The 14575-nt window shown below is 43.4% G+C and overlaps 1 protein-coding gene across 2 annotated transcripts; it reads left to right on the plus strand.

Annotated features, from left to right (window-relative positions):
- The first annotated feature begins 2785 nt into the window (after nt 1-2785).
- LOC139925675 (nocturnin) lies at nt 2786-14044 on the plus strand. Of its 2 annotated transcripts, none has more exons than XM_078282776.1 (5): nt 2786-2912; nt 10429-10586; nt 10817-10991; nt 11989-12320; nt 12486-14044. In XM_078282776.1, exons 2-5 carry the CDS (start codon nt 10437-10439, stop codon nt 13008-13010), a joined length of 1182 nt encoding a protein of 393 aa, XP_078138902.1. In that variant the 5' UTR covers nt 2786-2912; nt 10429-10436; the 3' UTR covers nt 13011-14044. The 2 variants fall into 2 exon arrangements, with proteins under 2 accessions (XP_078138902.1, XP_071773256.1); XM_071917155.2 differs by lacking the exon at nt 2786-2912 and adding an exon at nt 7236-7413.
- The last annotated feature ends 531 nt before the right edge of the window (nt 14045-14575 follow it).

Here is a 14575-nt window from a genome sequence, read left to right on the forward strand (position 1 = left end):
TCCCTAACACTGCTCCCACCTGGATCTCTCTCTCTTCGTGTGTTCGTTGTCTTTGTGTGTACCTGTCTCTCCCCCCTTTCTCAGACTCCGGTGCAGTGCAGCGGTCGCCAGTGCATGCCATAGTCCCATCCCTGCTGCTGCTCCCACCCGACGTGCTCTGACTCCGTGTGTTCTGTGTGCAGCTGTCTTCTCTCCCCTTCCCCAGACTCCGGTCCAGTGCTCCACCTGCCAGTGGACAGGTGTTGCTCCGGCCGGTCGTCGGCGCCGGCCTGGTCCTGCTCCCACCCAACGTGTCTGTCTTGTGTTCTGCTGCTGCTGCTTCTCCCCTTACTCTCTCCCCCTTTCAGACTCCGGTGCAGTCCAGTGGTCGTCAGCGCCGGCCTCGGTCCCTTCCCACATCCCTGATGCTGCTGCCCCCTTTTGTGTCTCTGACCCTGTGTGTTCTGTCTGCAGCTGTTTTCCCCCCTTCTTCTGTACGTGTGTGTGTGTCTGGGTGTGTTGTGTGTGTGTACGCGGCTTCCTCTCTCTCCTCTTCTCTGACTCCAGTGCAGTGTTCTACCTGGCAGTGACGGGTGCTGCCCTGGCTCTTCGTCGTCAGTGCTGCCTTGCTCTTCCTTTCCGCTGCTCCCTCCTGGACGCTGATTTACGACTGCTGCCCTTGCTCCTTTACTGCTGGCCTCAGCCCCCCCTCATCGCCGCATGCTCCTCCCCTTCTTTTGTCTCTCTCTGTTTTCTCTTGTCATCATTGTTGCCCATGACTCTGTCAATGTTTTGCCCGGCACCTATTGCACGCTAAGCCGTCCCGGGGGGGGATCCCTATCTGCCTCAGCCCGCCCAAGGTTTCTTCCAAGTTTTTTCCTGGGAGTTTTTCCTTGTGTGCATTTAGGGTCTAAGGCTGGGGTGCCGGGTAGGTTAGGCTATATAGAATAGGTAGATTGTTTGTCTCGCTAAATCTGCTCCTACCTACCTTGTGTTTTTCATTATGCTGTCCTACAAAATTTTGTTTACCACTGATTGTGTTTAGTTAGACCTAGCTAGACACATTCTCTGTAAAGCCCTCTGAGACATGCTTGTGATAAAGGGCTATATAAATAAATAAACTTGAACTTACCAGTGGGCAACAAGTGTGCACAGTGCTGTCCTACTTACCTGCACCTCTCTGTATACTGCATATCAATAGTCTTTGTCTTCCTAAGAATATAAAACAATTTACTGAGTTAAAAACGAAATGTTCATGTCTGTGTTTCTCACTGATGATTTTGGATGATCACATTTTTCGCTGAAACAATGTAATTTGAGTTGTAATTAGTACAACAAGGCCTCAGTGTCCTCGGATGACGTCACTCTGAGGACAACGTTAGTAGGTTCAACTCTTTGAGAATGGGCACTCAGCTGACTCATTTTTACTCATTTGTGGTCACACAAATTCTGTAACTTTTAAACCAAAGGAAACCATGTTACTGTCTCCAGTTTTAGGACTTGTGAGACAACAGCAAATAACATATCAGCTTTGTTTTTCCACCAAAGCACACTTTCATATAAGACGAATTTGGTAGGGGCTACATTCATTCAGATGATCCGGCACGTTCACCATGTCATAACTTTACTGTGTGTGTGTGTGTGTGTGTGTGTCACCACAGCCTGTTGCCTAATTGTAAATGTAAAACTCAACATTGTGAACACGCCCCATTCTTCTTGTGAAGAATGAATGGATAAAGCCTGATGAGGATGTTTTGAATTGTAATCATCATTTTGAGTTTGAATATGAAATGACAAGGTTATGTCATCCCCATAGTTTCTACTCTGTTGCAAAAGTTTAAGTGCCTAGGTCTTACAACTTTCTTCTGCTGTCATTGTGATATTCCATGTATTAGTCATAGCCAAATCAATATATTAATCCTTTAAAATGAGCTTTTGTTGCTCCACTTTTCATACTGACATGTTTTACTTACTTACTTTTTTATGACATTTAATGCACTCCTTAATTGCGAAAGCCTACTATAATGCACTGTCACCCAATGCATGTGAATTATGGAGGATTTTTTTTTGCTCAGAATTAAAATGTAATTGTTAAACGATAAATGCTTTATTTTATTTTTTTACTGTAGCACTTGGACTGATCATACCAAAATAAAATGTATAAGTGGAAATGGAAATTTGAAAAGGAATAGAGGAATGGAAAAGATTACATGGCAATTTGAAAATGCAAAGTGAAAATAGACTACTTAAAATGAGAATTGAAAATGGAAAATTGAAATAGAAAAAAAAAAAGAACAGATCTTGAAAAGTCTGGAAATTGCACAAAAAAGTATGGAAAAAAATACTGTACTGTCATCTCACATGTTCTGATATTTGTTGCTGTGAGGAATAATTCTTCATCTGTAGAGTGATATTACTAGAAGCAACACGACTGTTAGACTGAACACCAGCCAAAAGCTTCATATCAACAAAATAAGGTCTGGAAAAAGTTTTGTAATTGAAACTGTGCAGGAACCCTGATTTTCAGTTTCAGTTTTCAAGCTGCATGTGTCAGTTTACCCAGTGAATAAAGACCACCATTGTCTTTTTTCTTTTCTTTTTTTAGATTCAGGGAGATTCCCCTGTTGCCGATGGAAGACACTTCATCCCGGTGCGGCTCCTGCCAGCAGATGGCAGAAGGGCCCAGGCTTCATTCTGCCGTGTCGCTGTGACCTTGCCCCTGCAGCTGTCAGACGGTCAAGCTACCACCCACCGCCACTTCCCTCCTAACAATAACACGCAAACACACACACACATACATGCACTCCTTCTGTGCCACACACACAAATACACACAGGCACAGAGAGAGAGAGAGAGAGAGAGAGAGAGGAAAACAAGGCAGCAGCTGAACGAGTGGAGCTGAAGAGAAAGCAGCACTTCATTCCAGTAAGGAGGTAAGTCGTCATAAACATGCATTAAACTTTGCTCTCTGCTGTCTCTGCACTGTTTAGCCCCATGTGTGATTTGCACCATGTGTTCTGGCAGCCATCTAATCGTGTTCATATACAAGACATCTTTGCAGCATGCTCATATGATACTTAACACTGACGTTTTTTAGCTTATGCTACTTGGATTTTCTTTAATGTTCCCTCTATCCGCCTATCCTTCTTCTACTATATCAAAGTGTGTGTGTGTGTGTGTGTGTGTGTGTGTGTGTGTGATAGATGCCTTAATGTTCCTCTCATTCTTCTCATAAGTTTTTGCACCTCAAACAAGGTTGGGATAGACGTTCTATTATTGTTCACCAATACATTTTGCTGTTGTCATGTGAAAACCTCCTGCAGTAACTCCTGACTTTAATGCTTTAACTTCAGTTGAAGGATTACATGCTCCTCTATGGGTGGAGAAAATATTCCAGCCTTTTGGCCTTATGAAACCATTTTAAAGCCCATTGCCTAAACTCAAAAATGCTTGGTAGTCAAGCTGAGGTCAAAGCTGTTTGACCTCAACAGATACTTTGCATGATCAAATTAGTTTCTTAGAATGTGTTTGAAGCACAAATTTTAATCTCAAGAAACAGATTTTGTTTATAGCACAAAGATGGAAGAACTTGTATATAAGAAGTGATTTTCATATAGTCTTTTCATTGAGAAATAATGTTCTCCCTTCAAACTAATGCCATTTTTAACACAGGCTAATCAGAATGAAAGTGTGCAAAGTTGGTGTAAGTGAATTGGCTGCAGTTCTCTGGGCGAAGTGGGAGAATTATGTGACGCTCTGTAATGTCAACAACATGCCACCAGAGTAAATGTGTGGTTGAAGACATTCTGTACGATGAGGAAAGGCAGAAGGGAGACGGGCTTCAGTGACTCTGCAACCAAAACACACTGCCACTGTCTTTTCTCATGCAGTATACAGACTGAGTGGCACAAGAGTGCATGTCATGTGTTTTTAGTCCTATCTAAAGTCTATTTAGATAAAGTGTCCCCCAGTTTGTTTAGAGTTCCTTCATGTTGTAATAATCTGTATAAAACGGGGTATGATAGGCTTTGGCAGCAGTGGAGGTGGTTCTCTTTTAATGCTGGAGGCTTTATCAGAAGGTCAGGGAGTAAAGCAGCAATCTAACACCACTAACTAGGTAACATATACATGATGTCCTCTTAGTATCACAGAGACACACACACACACACACACACACACACACGCTCACTGACTCAAACGTGCTGTTTTAAAGATAAGAAAATATTTAGTTTTGGTTTCAGAGTGACGTGTTTTTGTTAAGAAGCCTCTGAAAGTTAAATATGATAATTCATCATCTCAAATCACATTTTCTTTACAACATTCTTTACCTTAATGCACAAACTCCTGAAGAGGTTGACTTGTAAATGGCAGAAAAAATGTTTAACAGATTTGTAAGTGCAGAGTTGGCTATATAATTATATAGGGTTCTATCATATAGGGTTGTGTTTCACTCCCAGTCTTTGTCTACAGTACATTGCAAATGTAAACAAATCTTTTACATTTACCAAATATGTATATATATATATATAAAAAATGTACATTACCTGTTGCAGTAGCAGTGTCAAGAGCTCTGCTACTAGATGTTTTAGCTTTTTGATGGAGACTTTTCAGTTTTGGTTTTGGTTTAGGTTACTTTTGGGCCTTTAAATTACAAATAGGCGGCTGTTGCAGTGAAATAGTTTAAGTTGTTGTGAGAGACAGGACACACACACACACACACGCACACACACACACACACACACACACACACACACACACACACATAAAAACCCACACACATATTCAAATGTACCGTGCCCTTCAGCCTGTGGGTCATTGATGTGGCAGCTGTCCTATGTGGAAATGTCAATATGCCACTAAAGGATACAGTGACATACACTCTCTCTCTCTCTCTCTCTCTCTCTCTCTCTCTCTCTCTCTCTCTCTCTCTCTCTCTCTCTCTCTCTCTCTCTCTCTAGCCCCCCCATCCCATAAACTCAAATACTATTGCATAGCAAATTATTCAGCTGGGACACACAAGAGATAGTCTACAGGATATGAGTCATGCCCTCCCCCCCTAACACACACATACACACACACACACACACACACACAGAAGTAATCAATCATTGCTAAGTAGGCTTGTTTGGACTGTGGGACAATGGCCAGTTTGGTGGAAGAGAAGCTGGAGTGTCAGTTGCTTGTGGTTCTCTGTGTGCTTTGTGCGTATGAAACCAGTCTGTTTCTAAACCAGTTATTATCCATTTATTATGAAATGTTTTTTTTCTGTAATCTGCTGCTGTCTTAGCCAGGTCTCCCTGGTAAATTAATGGGATTCTTGATAAATAACTGCCAGTGTCATTTTGGTGCCTGTACCATACCATGCCATGACTGGAGGTGGATTGCGCAAGATATTTGCACAGCCTCTGTCGTGAGTCTGCCGACATGAGTCACTCCACACCTCACAAGTCATCAGAGCTCGAGCCCTTTATTATGGCGCTACCTTTCCCTCCGAGCGCTGATTTACTGACGTCAAAGCAGCAGAGTGGAAAATGAAAACGTCCACTCGTTCGTTCCATTCGGTTGGATTAAGGGATCAGAATCAGAATGACACGGCTTTGTCTCTGCTCATAAAACGTCCGAATCAGAATCACTTTGATCGCCGAGCACAAAAAAGAGGTGCCGGCGTTTGTCCTGGTGACGATGGCACAGAGACAGATTGACGCCTTGCAGAGATTAGCAGACAGTTGATAAAGAACCGAACACAGTTTGCCGCCCCCTTTCACGTTTTGATTCGACGTGATCTCACAAAGATCCATGTTGGTTCTTCGTGTCGCCTGTGGGGTTTTTGTCACAACAAAGACAAATGCAGATAACAGTGTGTGGGTCTTTATCAACCTCCTGCTGATCTACACCGGACCCTGCACCTCCACTCTACCCGCACACATTATCTTCACTGTTTTCACTGTAAATACTGATACATGGCATAAGCACAGCAGCACCTCATGTACAGCGGAGAGTAGAATACACTTTACATATCACTCCATAGTTACACAATATTCACTGCATTGCATTCCATTCTCAGTGGACTGATTTGACCCCGACCCTGCTAAATACATGAGTGTCATTTTCTTCCATAACACATGATCACAGTCACATTACTGATCAACAGATATCCACATCCCAAATCCGTCCGCCTGTGAGTTTCCAAGTGATCACAAGTTTGGAAAAATACAACTTTATGTGGAAAATATCACACTATTTTTAACTAACGTTTTAGTGACGTTGAATGGTAGTCTGTGTGGCCTGGGTATTGGCACACATTGCCAACTGAGGAAGTTATTGCAGCACACACACACTCACACACACACACACGCACACTTGCTGGGAGACGGTAATTTATGACCAACTGCCTTATTTCTGGTGTCAGTTTTTTTGCAATTATGCAATTATTGTTGTGTAATTGTACAGCAGTGAATGATGTTACAACTCATTCTGGCTTTAACACGCCGCGACTCGTGAGCCACGGAAAATTACTTGTCCTCCACTCTAATTCTGTCATTTTTGTGTGTTTGAGTGTGTGTGTGTGTGTAAAACAGACAGAGAGAGAGAGAGGGGGTGTGTGTGTGTGTGTGTGTGTGTGTGTGTGTGCGAGGGTACGAGTCATGTTCTATCAGCAATATTGCCTACCACACACCCACTGTGTGTGTGTGTGTGTGTGTGAGAGAGAGAGAGAGTGTGCGTGTGTGTGTGTGTGTGTGTGTGTAAGACAGACAGAGTGAGCGAGAGGGTGTGTGTGTGTGTGTGTGTATGTGTGTGTGTGCGAGGGTACGAGTCATGTTCTATCAGCATTATTGCCTACCACACACCCACTGTGTGTGTGTGTGTGTGTGTGAGAGAGAGTGTGTGTGTGTGTGTGTTTGCGAGGGTACGAGTCATGTTCTATCAGCAATATTGTCTACCACACACCCACTGTGTGTGTGTGTGTGTGTGTGTGAGAGAGAGTGTGTGTGTGTGTGTGTAAGACAGACAGAGAGAGAGAGAGAGAGAGAGAGTGGTTTGGCTTGCACAGTGTCTCCCTCCCACCCTCCCTCAGCAGCACATGACCTGTAATACCCCATATGGCCTGATGACGTCTATACTTCCTAATCTCTCTCTGTCTCTCTCTCTCTCTCTCTCTCTCTCTCTCTCTCTCTCTCTCTCTCTCCCTCCCTCCCTCCCTGAGGTTTATAGGGAACAGTGAACAGTTTTTGAAGTCAGACCAAAGCGAACACACAGTGACAACACATCTGTCACTGTCTCCCATTGCAGCACAACACCTGCGGCTTAGCAAAAGGCTCACCTCAGCTGACGGTAACACAACTGTTAGGGTAATAAAAGCACTAAGTGGAGGCACAAAGGACGACTAATCAAGTACAGAGTGGAGGTATCTGTCGACAGTGATGGAGACTATGGGTAAGAGAGAGCAAGTCTTTATTTCATTCTAGATCAGGCCATGTTGGGGTGAGTCTGTGTCACCCATGGGTGTTTTGAGTTCATCCATAACATAATTTGTGGATATTATATCAGTAGTCTTTCTCTACTGTCAATTTAAATCTCAAAAAGTAAACTTTTTAGAAATCAAGAAAAATAAGATTGACACCCAAGCATTTTAAATCTTTAAGTCATTTTGAATCTGAATGGAACCTGAAGCCATGAAACTTACTCGGCACATAATTGTCAGTATATCATTTCAGTTAAAGTGTCTAAAAATGTAGTTTGAGTTGTAAGGTTTTCATGCAACAGTAGGGCTCTGTATATCTGGATAGTCGTTTTACTCAAATGTTGCTGTGGAGCAGATGCCGTGGATTAGTCACCAAACCACAGTCTGGCTGGTGGTGGCATGTGTGGACTGGGGTTGTTGTTGAAATAGATGTGTTAAAGTTTGTCTAAATGCACCAGGTTTTGTTTGTATTGGGGAAGGGGGGGGGCAGCTATTCGTGGAGTTGAGTTTTGTCAGTAAGTCTCTATCTCAGTCACACGCACATACACACACACACACATACACACAAACGCAAACACAGACAGATCCTAAACCTCCAGTGGTCATCTAGGGTCTGACCTCTCCTTTTATAGTCACATGGCTCCGGTCTAGAGGACCTGAGGAGAGAAGTTAGACAGCAGAATTTGTTTGTTAGACTGTGGAGCAGAGATCAGCTCCATGTGGCTTTCCTGTTCATGTTGGAATTTGATAGAAATTGAATAGAAACTTGAAGCTAATTGTTGAAATGACCCCAAACCTTATGGGAGGAACTGCATGATTATGTTCTACAGTGATAATGCTGTTTATCTTGCTAGATATTATGATCACAATTATTAGTTTCAGTGATCAAGTGCAAATCATGCATTTTTTGCATGTTATATTGACATTTTGACTATTTTGCATGCTAAATGAAGTGAAATTAAACTGAATTTCTCAGTATTGCAGCATTCGAATGGCGGAAAGTAAAATTGTGGCATACGATTATATATAATTAATTATAAACAAGTAGTTGTTGGTGCGGACAAGATCATGTAGTCTCTCTGTCATGTCTGTTTGAAGAACGTCTTTTCTCTAACAAAGTGGTTGGTGCCATGGGTCTAATTCAACAAAACATCTGTGACAGCAGGTGACTTCTTGATAACCCCAGTGACAAACCCGCACTCACACACTCCACCCTGTAACATTTAGATTAGGTGGCTGGTAAATGGTGCTGACTGTCTGATGTCCTCTGTAGTCACCATTTGTTCATCACTCTTGTTCACCTTGGATTATGGTACAGAGGATTGCAACATGAAATCCTGTGTGTTGGTAAATGCTGTACAAAACGGTTAGGAGGTTAACTGGAAAGGTCAATGGTTAAGACACTTCTGCTTTTAGAATATTACAGCACAAGTATCTTATGGCATCTATATAGAAACCTTTACTTTTTATTCCTGCTGTGATTTCTTGCTTTAAATGTAATTATTGAAGAACTTTAAGATTTGTTCTTAAAGGAAAAGAGTGTTATACATAGCATGCATTAATATTATTAATATTATTGCTTATTGTCTGCGGGCTCTGGAATTGAACAAGCCTGACGCTATTTGTCTGAGTCAACATTCAAATTCAGTCAATTTGACCCACTTTCGTTTGACCCAGTGCAGTTCAAAGTTTTCACAGCCACCATGTGAAATAGTCGTGGTCCTGGACTAGAGGGACAGATGATGTCTGTGCGTGTGTGTGTGTGTGTGTGTGTGTGTGTGTGTGTGCCAACGTCATTGCCCATTATCAACAAGGTCTGAGCTCTGTAAACCAGCTATTGAAGGTCCTCTCCCTCTCAGCACTAACACTTCCAACACACAAGACCATTTGGTTAACAAATAATATCAAAGAGGCCATTCACTTGGGTGTGTGTGTGTGTGTGTGTGTGTGTGTGTGTGTGACAGGACAAACAGCTTGGGCTCAGCTTGTTTTCAACATGTTTATCTCATGTTTAAACAATGCAAAGTATAGTTCCTCTCTGCGTCAATCTTTTGGCAGTCGTTGGGAAGTTTGAGTCTTATTTTTGGGTGCATTAATGATTGGATTTACATTTTGAGCTGACACACCTTGCTGAAGGGGAAAAAAGAGTGCTGATTTCCATTTAAGCTGTCATGTGGTGCACATGAGTCAGGATCAGAAGCACTTTTGTCACAGAATGAAATACATCTGCAGGAATTTGTCATGGTGACACTGGCGGTGCAGATAACTTTGACGACTGTGTGAGATTATCGTGCCTGTGAGAGGTGCGCTCACTCTCGTCTTTTACTTTAACTTCTACTGTCAACCGACAGACCATAATAATCTGAGCGGGGTTCAGGACTGAAGGTCAACAAACACACACACACACACACAGAAATGTAAGCATAGTGCATATCTTGCTACAAAAGAATCCTTTTCCCATAGCTCAACATTCCAGACAGTGATGCCATATATAGATAAATTGGTTTATCAGTGGCAGAATATTTTTACTGGTCTGCATCTTGATGTTCAGTCTCTCACCTGACAGTGAACTTTAGCTCATCATTTGGCATCTGATTGGCTGGAGGTATTACAAGAAGTGGTTTGAATAAGTGGGAGAGGATCACCTGCTGGCAGATGCAATAAAAAGCAAAGAGGGCAGGAATCAATGCAAGGTGGAGTTAATTGGTCAGAAATTTCCACTCAAATGACTCTCCAATTTGACAAACCCACCAGGAGACATTGGCAACTTTGTGAATTTTGAGGATTTGTGTCACAGCACCACCTGCTTGTCAGTGGAGCACAGGATTATTTGCCGTAAATGTGACTTTACCCAAATTCCAGGTTTTAGTGCACGGATTAAGTCTTAATAATTACAAATATACTTAATGGAGTTCTGTTTTTCCTTCTCTCCCTCTCCAATCCCATCCACCTCCCTTCTCCATCCCTGTGTTCCTCCTCTTCTCCAGTGTGTCCGATGGGTGGAGGGGTCACCCGGCTGTATAACGCCCTGACTCAGACCCTCAGCAGCAGCAGCAGCAGCAGCAGCCGTCCTCTCCCTCTCCCCACATCCCACCTCGACCCCCACCAGCATCCAGACACGGACCTGGATCCAGCTTTCTGCCAGGTGACTACTTCATTCTTTTGTTCATCCCATCTTTTTTGCTCAAAGTGTAGTTTTCTGAAGTGAAGCAGGAGATACAAAAGCTGTGTCCAGTACAGAAAATTGTTAAAACAGTTTCAAGTGTTACGGTTTTAAAGGCACCTGGTTTGATATTTGGTCATCGTCAGCATTTGGCAGGATGCACAAGACATAGATTTAAGCTAATGTGCATGGCGGTCATGTGTCCCTTGCAGGAGCGGCAGGGGCCCCCTGTGTGTCCCCCCGACCCGCTGGAGCTGCTCCGGCAGTGTGAGGAGGCGCTGAGGGACCGACCGCCTCGCTTCCACAGGAGCTTCATCCACCCCAGTGATGGAGACGGCGCCCCCAGCAGCCCCATCAGGGTGATGCAGTGGAACATACTGGCCCAAGGTAGGCTCCTTAATTAGATTTATGACTGTGTGTAATGCCGCGTTCATGTCATGTCGGATTTACCGTAAATACGACCTGCTGACTGGGAAAAAGCATTCACGTCAGCCGTCAGTAAACAGTAGTAAGTAGGACATGTGGGTCCGATTTGTCCCACTTGGCATCACAATTTGCGGAGGTGTGTCAACACAGTCAGCAAACATGGCAGCGAATCCAGTGATGCCCAAGATGATAAAAATCTAAATTGGCAGTCATACTCTATTCACACAAATAGAATCAACTCTCCTTACAAAAAGTGAGCGATATCTGCTGCAGTTAGATTATGGCTGATTTGAAATTCATAAAAATGATTTTGGATGTGGGTGTTTCAGTGAGTTAAAGGACAATCCAATTTTTAAATTTTGTTTAAAAGTTTGTGCCAATCGTCAAGGTTGCCCCTCTCCTTTATATTATTGCTGGTAGAGTCTGCACACAGTGCTCAGTGATCAGGGCTTGTTTTCCTCCCTTCAGAAGAAGCCATTTGCTACCAGTCATTCTTATGCAGTATGAAAAACGACTGTCCCAGACTTACTGTTATTCACCTGACGCCCACAGGGAGAAATGGAAGTCTCTGCCAGGAAATAATCCCTCAAAACATGTCGCTTTGCAAACTTTACCGTCACATCCACGTCTTCATGTGTCGTGCCAAAACAACACGATGAAAACGAGTAAATGTTAAAAAATCTAATTATATATGGCATTACAACATCATCGAGGGAAATGTAAAGTAGACGTAGACAGAAGTAAATTGGCTGCAACTCTAAATGACACCAATACTCTCCTTTAAACACGTGAACGCTTCCAAGTTGTAGAAACTAGATCCCATCCCGTTCTTCCTCTTCTTCGGATGTGACATGAACGCAGCATTACCCCATACCACATGTTAAAAATAGAACGTACAGGCTCAAGTTTGACTTCTTAATGCTCAAGTTAGATCTCTCCTCTGTCTCCTGTCCTCCAGCGCTGGGTGAGGGAGTTGACAGTTTTGTCCAGTGTCCCCTGGAGGCCCTCAGCTGGTCCCAAAGGAAGTACCTCATCTTAGAGGAGATCCTCACCTACCGACCTCATATCCTGTGTCTACAGGAAGTAGACCACTACTACGACACCTTCCAGCCAATCCTGGCAGGCCTGGGTTACAGCAGCAACTTCTGCCCCAAGCCCTGGTCGCCGTGTTTGGATGTTGAGGGCAACAATGGACCAGATGGCTGCGCGCTGTTCTTCGATCAGTCGCGCTTCGAGTTCCTGGACAGCGTGGGCATACGCCTCTCTGCCATGCTGATTCCAACGAACCAGGTGAGTGAACGATGGCTAGAATATGTCAATTTCACTTCTAAAACTTTACTCTGTGCACTAACTTTGCCTTCGTACCTTATGTCTGATGTAATTCACATTATTCACATAGATAGAAAGGCATTCCCAAGCACCTCTGACAGTTGACATGCTGCTCTCTTGCCACAGGTTGCTGTGGTGACGATGCTACGGTGTCGACTCACAGGGAGATGTGTGTGCGTGGCGGTGACGCACCTGAAGGCCCGCAGCGGCTGGGAGCGATTCCGCAGCTCCCAGGGCTCCGACCTCCTGCGCCAACTCCAGAACTTCATCCAGAAACTCCCCGGCGGGCCCCCGGGTGCTCCCGCCATCGACTCGGACATGCCTCTGCTCATTTGCGGCGATTTCAACGCAATCCCAACTGAGGACGTTTACCGGCGTTTCGCCTTGTCGCCTCTCGGTTTGGACTCGGCCTATAAGAAGCTTAGCCGGGACGGTGTGACAGAGCCAGAGTACACGACGTGGAAGATTCGGCCTACGGGGGAATGCTGCAGCACACTGGACTACATCTGGTACTCTCAGAACAAGCTGAGTGTGGAGGCGGTTTTGGACATGCCCACTGAGGAGCAGATTGGGCCAAACAGGCTTCCATCCTATAATTATCCATCTGACCATCTTTCTCTGGTGTGTGACTTCAGCTTTAAAGAGGAGTGAAAGAGTGAGGAAGGTAGGAACTAAAAAACAGGAAGGGACAAACTTGAGAAGAGACTTGTGGCCTCTGGGTCGGCTTCACTTGACGAGTTTGTGTGTCAGTGGAAGGCGGGTTACTGTGACTGAGATAAAGAAAGTCAGGTAACTTATGACACTCAAGCTGCAGGATCACACACTGCAACAAAGAAGTCCTACCTCCCCTGACTTAACACTAAAGCTGAGCTGTTGTTGTGTCCCACATGTGAGACGTGCAAACGCAAATCACTGAAGCATTGAAACCAACGGATGGAGTTGGTTTCGGTCAGATCTTCAATTTTGTCGTAAGATCACTTCAAAGGATAATGCTGTTCTACAATTAAGATGCTGTTAGCCTCCACCAACCTGGAAAAGCTAAAGAGCGGTTTATGCTGCTGATGTCACATGTACGAATTTCATTTGAATTGGTGTTTTTTACATAAAGATTTGAATGTTGAATAACTTTGAGAAATCAAAACTGGTTCAGTTAGGTACATTTTAGTGCACAACAAGTATTGGGAAACATGAAGGTCAGCTCACTTTGCAATATCCAAAAGACATGCAAGTTTATAAAATGTGTGTGTAAGGATGTTTTAATACATGAAACCACTGAATTGGGCTTTTCAGAGCATTTGTAGCTAAAGTACAATAGTTCCTACTTGGGTCCATTTGTTTGCACAGCTGTGTACTGACTGAACGCTCTGGGAAAGACACCGCTGGCTAAAAACACAGCAGCACATCAAAGCTATGTACAGACACTCGCCCGATTTGCACCATACTTGTAAGACACTGTAAGTACTTAGATGACACCTACTTTGTGTAAAAGCCTGTTCTTATTTGATGCCTTTGTTATTGCAAATGATTGTACCTTAACCCCAAACACTCATGCTGTTTCATGTTTTTTATTTATCAGTTGAAAATAATCCTGAGATTGAGTGTTGTTGATTAACTGTAATAACAGTTGTACTTGATGCTGCCAATGTACTACAGAGTGAATGAGAATAAAGTGTTTTTGCAGTATACTTGTGCGGTTTATTTTTCCCCTGATCACCATTGCTTCTGCAATACAGTATTAGGTATAGGCTCAATACTGATATCCATTTTCTAAGTTAGATGGAGCAATATTGTAAAATATACCAGGTAAATAGCTCATTTACCATGTAAAAAGCTCAATTTGCTAGTAATATAGGCAGCCTTCTCATCCCCAGTTTTAAGACATTGGAGGCGTTGGATACTTTACAATGCAAAACTCGTTTGATTAACCTTCCAGACCATCTAAACCTCTCCACAGCACTATCGACTACTACCTCTTCACTGCTTACTTTTGGTTGCTGATAATTTTGGTGATCTAGGAATTAAAGCTTACTCTACTGTTCCACTTTGTAAGTCATTCTGGATGAGAGTGTCAGCTAAAGTTTTACTATTTAAAACTTAATGTAAATGTGACAGAGAAGCCTTTGCACTGTCTGGAATTTAAGTAGCAACTCAAATCTATTTTCAACTCTGACTGGGTTAAACACCGCCAGCTCAAATATTTGTTTCAGCTTTGAATC

The sequence above is a fragment of the Centroberyx gerrardi genome, chromosome 3 (genome assembly GCF_048128805.1).
Source record: "Centroberyx gerrardi isolate f3 chromosome 3, fCenGer3.hap1.cur.20231027, whole genome shotgun sequence".
Lineage (NCBI taxonomy): Eukaryota > Metazoa > Chordata > Actinopteri > Beryciformes > Berycidae > Centroberyx > Centroberyx gerrardi.